The sequence below is a fragment of the Xenopus laevis genome, chromosome 2S (assembly GCF_017654675.1).
Source record: "Xenopus laevis strain J_2021 chromosome 2S, Xenopus_laevis_v10.1, whole genome shotgun sequence".
Classification (NCBI taxonomy): Eukaryota; Metazoa; Chordata; class Amphibia; order Anura; family Pipidae; genus Xenopus; species Xenopus laevis.
This window is the reverse complement of record NC_054374.1, coordinates 38,085,147-38,091,146: the sequence shown is the minus strand read 5'-3', so window position 1 is coordinate 38,091,146 and position 6,000 is coordinate 38,085,147. Positions and strand designations below refer to the sequence as shown.

The 6,000-nt window shown below is 38.6% G+C and overlaps 1 protein-coding gene across 1 annotated transcript in view; it reads left to right on the top strand.

The window, feature by feature from the left end:
• The first annotated feature begins 981 nt into the window (after nt 1-981).
• The window catches only part of nos2.S (nitric oxide synthase 2 S homeolog), a 39,297-nt gene continuing 34,278 nt past the window's right edge, over nt 982-6,000 (top strand). The window contains exons 1-2 of the mRNA XM_018248549.2: nt 982-1,192; nt 3,301-3,373. Coding sequence (XP_018104038.1) covers nt 1,080-1,192; nt 3,301-3,373 — 186 coding nt within the window. The 5' untranslated portion in view covers nt 982-1,079. The remainder of the gene's footprint in view (nt 1,193-3,300; nt 3,374-6,000) is intronic.

The window sequence follows — 6,000 nt, the reverse complement described above, 5'->3', positions numbered from 1 at the left end:
CACAATCAACCCTTTTAAACCCAAAAAGGGTGCCAAAATAGGATGTGATGTCATCATAGGGTGTAAACACATCTAGTATACACATAGTGCAAGTTTAACATTGAACTTAGTGAATATAAAATGGCAACCGTGCACATTGTGGTTACAATAACTCTAATAGAAGAAGCAAATTGACCTCATAACAGAGTGGGAACATTAAAGTGCAGAGAACCCCGAGGAGGGATCTTAATGGCTGGACACTGTGTCCCATATTGACCTTGTAGTAGTGTAGTAAGCGACGTACCAACGGAAAATGACGGCAAATCCCTCTCATGCGCATCAGTGGCACTCGGCATTCTAATTACACCAAATCAGTCATTGCTCCATAAGCATCTTAACCCCACCTCCATAGCTATAGCCGTCCTCACAGCCATTTCAGCTCCCAGTGTCACCCGGGTCTTACTGGCCATGCGAAAATCTCCTCCCGACTTTATGTAATGCAAGGTGCAATAAGTCACCTACCCTGCCTACACCACCCACATCTCAGAACGCCTATTCCGGGGGATCAATCCAGCCAGTTACCAGTCTAGGTGATGCAGGGTACACTTCAGTCCACTGACTAAACCTCTGAATTTTTCACCAAAAATGTTGTTTACTTAAATACAGATAAATCTCCTTGGTATTTAATAAGCAAACTAGCATATCTTTTGTAGCTACAGATTGCACCTACCATTGGACCAAATATATTTAAAAAAACCAAAACAAGTATGCGTATCCAGTATTCCTGATGTAAGGCTTTATGAAATAGTAGACTTTGTGTTGATTCGAGATCAAAACTGAGTTCTATACACAGTTTTTTTGTTCTATCATAGCTCAAATAGAAATAGTACATTATGACAGGAGACCTCATTACACTTAAATAAACCCACTACGGATGTGTCTCTGCTTTGAGTGTGAGAAAACCCTTTTCCTGAATAAAACTGATGGGTGGGTGTTGTTACTTTTAATGACATTCTATTTTTATTCAGTAGCCAAGACCCTGGGAAGGCTTTTTTTTTTTCCTTTTTGCACATACCGTCTGAGAAACAGTTCATTCAAAAATGATGTGCCCCTGGAAACGGTTCATGAAGATCGGAACTGTTACAGAAAAAGTGTCTTCCAATGAAATGGACATAAACAATAATCTGCCTAAAGACTTTGGAAAAACACACAGGTAATGTGACAATATACTATACGCATGCTCACCTGTCCAGCACTTCAACACTCTTTTACATAGAAATATGATATAGAAATAATTATATAACATATCAGTGGTATCCTGAGTACCACTGGGTGCCTGGCATAACAAAGTTATCATATTGCTATGGTTACAGAAAAAGTTTATAGGTTATACAGGTATGGGACCTGTTATCCAGAATGCTCTGCACAAGGGGTTTTCTGGATAATGGATATTTCTGTAATTTGGATCTTCATACCTTAAATCTACTAAAAAACAACTTTCCATTTATTTAAACTTTTCAGAGCTTTTAAAGTTATTTGTAATAACAATCCCTATCGAAAGCAATATTTACTTAATTCCTGTTTGTTACTTTTAAATCAATGTTGCAAAAGTCTTAGTTCCCCAGCAAAGACAGGTCTGTTAATCAGCTGCCTTGTCTTACATTGTATCAACAGTCTGAGCCACCAGGGCAGAGAATAGAAAGGGACAAACACTGATTTCAATAGCAATACATATACAAATCACTCAAACACCATAGACAATTCATTATGAATATATTTTGCAAAGTTGCTTAGAATTATTATTTTATTTATGTATTTATTATTATTATTATTATTTTAGAATTATGATTTTATTAGGCAAATAAAATACTTTTGGGGGCAGATTTACTAAGGGTCGAATATCGAGGGTTAATTAACCCTCGATATTCGACCAGGAACTAAAATCGTTCGACTTCGAATATCGAAGTCGAACGATTTAGCGCAAATCCTGCGATCGAACGATCGAAGGATTATTCGTTCGATCGAACGATTAAATTCTTCGAATCGAACGATTCGAAGGATTTTAATACAACGATCGAAGGAATATCCTTCGATCAAAAAATCACAGGCAAGCCTATGGGGACCTTCCCCATAGGCTAACATTGAGTTCGGTAGCTTTTAGCTGCCGAACTAGGGGGTCGAAGTTTTTCTTAAAGAGACAGTACTTCGATTATCGAATGGTCGAATAGTCGAACGATTTTTAGTTTGAATCGTTCGATTCGAAGTCGAAGTAGTAGTCGAAGGTCGAAGTAGCCCATTCGATGGTCGAAGTAGCCAAAAAAACACTTCGAAATTCAACGTTTTTTTAATTCGAATCCTTCACTCGAGCTTTGTAAATGTGCCCCTTGGTGTTGAAATTATTTTTAATATGCAGGGCAGTGTGTTACAATTTCTTATTTCTGTTAGTCAGATTTATTTTCTAGGCTAAACCACATGCATATACTGGGTTTGCATATTGTAGCATATAAGCAAAACTGGAAGCTTTAGGTGCGTTACATCAATGTTTCAATATCAATAAATAACCAGAGTGCCTTTGTGGGGACAATTGGCTTGCAGTACTCGCTACTTAATTTGTAAAGCCACAGAAACAGGGTGTGCACTTCCCTCATTTCTCTTGAAACAGTTTAAACTGAAGTGCTCAGCCATTAAATCATGATTCATTAATGCAAACTGGCATTCATTTACCCTATGGAGTTCCTGACTGGCACCTCCAGACTGCTTCCTGGCTCAGAGTGCCAATCTAGCACAGAAAGATGACTAACTGAAATGTACATTCTGGACAAGTTGGGTGTTTCAGGAAACAAAGCAGCATATTAGGAGCAGGCGGGTTAAGGGCACCAATCTCAGATGGTAAATGATAATTTTAAAGCCATCATAACTACAAGATTATAGCTGACTGGGAGTAAAAAGGCAGGTACAGTGGCACTGTTTAACACAGGAAATAAAAAAGAGAAAAGTTTAAATAACTCCACAGCTCTATTATATTAGCTTTTTTATTTAAAACACAGATGCAAAGTAAAACTAGCCTTATTTTACCCTTCTTTCCAGATAAATTGCATAAATTAACTCCATATAACACTATATGACTTTTTTGCATTTTACCTATAAACTGTCTAACCTAGGGAGGCAGGGTTCAATGTTGCCTCAAAAAGTCACTCTCCTTTGGGACAATTACATAAAATAGCATTTTGTCTTTACTGTATCTGTTCTGAATTCAATATATATATATCTGATTGTGAAGCCCCATTTCAAAACAATATATCTGTGCATTTCTTTGTTCAGCAAAATCACAAAAGAAGCAATCGACTTCAATGGCACGAAGCAAACAATGGCTGAGATTGAATCTATATCAGAGGTAAGAAACGAAGAACTAACCATTCACTGCAGCTGTAGTCACTTTGATTTATTCAGCAATGCAACTAAAGGCAGATATACTAACATTTGTTTATGTTATTGCTCAATAAGAATTAGGTATAAATGGAAGATGGTCATTTGCAAACACAATGCAATTCGAAAAATAAAATTTTCTGGCACAAATCCCCCTGTTTTTTACTAACAAAACAGCATTTTCCCTAGGATTTCAGTGTCATTGAGGCCAAACAGTTGCGCCTGCTGCAATTGCAACTAAGTGGCAGATTTACTCGCTAGCAAAAATTTGCTAAAAATCCAATCTGCAGGGACATCTCCAATTTACAAACAGGTATAGAGGACAATTCGCTAGCGAAAGAGTTCATTGCTAATGAAGTTTTGCACCCTTTTGCCATGCGAATTTTCTCTCAGGTGAACGAATTTACTAAAGTGCAAATTTTTCGTTATGTTACCCCTTTCACCAGAGTCTGCTTCACCAGGTTATAACTAGCAAACTGATAAGCTGAAGCTGCATCCTCCTCAATCTTATGTCAGTGACATCATATTCTGTATGCAAAACGCTGGCGTGTTTTAATATTTTAAAGTGGGATTATGTTTAAATGTTGTAACTGTTAAACATAAAGTTTTTTTTTAATCATTTGAGATTTATGCCACATTTGTTTTAGGATGGGCTCATGTCTAGGACAATAGTGGATCTCTTTTGTCTTTATTTTGCTTCCTTGGAAGCAAAATAATAATAGAATATAATAAAAATAAATAATAATAACAAGTGGCCACTTCAAGCTATTTCACCATCTCTAATAAAGACATATATATGACCTATATGTACCCGCCCTATTTAAATTGACCTAAGTGTAAGCGAATAAGTAAATGAACGGTAGCGGAAGTTGGATATGAAATGCTCCTGCTGACAAAATAACCAAAACTTAACCAAGACGTAACTTCGCATTTTTGATGAATTAGCATATGCGATGTGAATTAACGTCGGACGAAGTTGAGTGAAGTGTGGCAGAGCCTTCCGAGGTGAAAATTCACCCTTTAGTAAATACCCCTAATTCTTCAAAATGATGTGTGATTACTTTGCTGCGAGTCTGCTGCGAGTCTGCTGCGAGTCTGCTGCGAGTCTGCTGCGAGTCTGCTGCGAGTCTGCTGCGAGTCTGCTGCGAGTCTGCTGCACCTATTGTTACAACCCCCTGCGGATCCTTGGAATTACTTCCATGTTCAGGGGGGCAGGAGAGTTAGGGTCCTCCAGTGTCAATAGGAGAACTTGCATACAGCAGAAGAGACAGGACAGATGCAATGATGGTCCTTAAAGGAGAAGGAAAGTCAAAAATAAAATAAAGCTTCAATTATTGGCCAAAAAATTAACGTCGGACGAAGTTGAGTGAAGTGTGGCAGAGCCTTCCGAGGTGAAAATTCACCCTTTAGTAAATACCCCTAATTCTTCAAAATGATGTGTGATTACTTTGCTGCGAGTCTGCTGCGAGTCTGCTGCGAGTCTGCTGCGAGTCTGTCTGCTCCTCCGCTCACTGGGGTTTTAATTTATAGTTTGCAGCGAGCGGAGGAGCAGAGGGCAATTTATTATAAACAGCATTGTGGACTGTCTGACAGGTCTGTAATATATGTATTATCTGTCACTGTGCAGAGAAGTGTGCGCTCTTGTTGGCTATGTCACAGGGTCAAGGAAGAGGCGCATGCAAACTAGAGACAAAGCGCAGGGAGGAAGTGACGCACGGTTTTGAAAATGGCGGCGCCAAATGTTCTACTATAGAAAAACTTCGGCATTGAAGTGCACAAAAACAGTAATGCTATCACAATTTTCAATGCAGCGTTTCCAGGGGGGGATTTATGGTGAAGAGAAAGAGGGAGGTTATCTTTTTTTACTTTCCTTCTCCTTTAAGTCAACTACCGTATATAGAAATGCCAAGAGTTCCTTTGGATAAAATCAATCATGTGGAGCGCTCACCTCCCTTGTTCACACTTATGTAGTGCAAAAAATGAAATAACCAATACCTTGTTCAGATGCGGGGTGATCCCAAATTTATTGTAGTGCTCTTGACATGTGAGTCATGTTCAAACGTTTCGGGACAAACAAATGCCCTTCCTCAAGTGACTCAAGCACACTTATGTAGTGCCAGGTGCTGTACTGTGAGACCCACCCCTGTCACTGGGTCAAATTGATATCCAGAAGAAAGCCAGCAGCACACTGAGTCTGGTTGCAGTTGTGTTCAAAAGGAAATTTTATTAAGCCCATATGCAAAAGGCAACGTTTAGAGCCTACCAGGCCCTTTATCAAGCCCTTGAAAGGGCTTGATAAAGGGCCTGGTAGGCTCGAAATGTTGCCTTTTGCATATGGGCTTAATAAAATTTCCTTTTGAACACAACTGCAACCAGACTCAGTGTGCTGCTGGCTTTCTTCAAGAGTTCCTTTGGATGCATATTTGTCTCTATTTAAGAAAAACTGCACTTGTGTTTGTGTTTTATTTTTAAAACATGAATGAATGAGCTTGGAATTCACTTTTGTACGGTGTGTCCAGTATAGAATAGCCACCTAAAATCTAGTAATTCATTTCCCCATATAATAAATTCCATCAAATACTATCTATCAGTTTA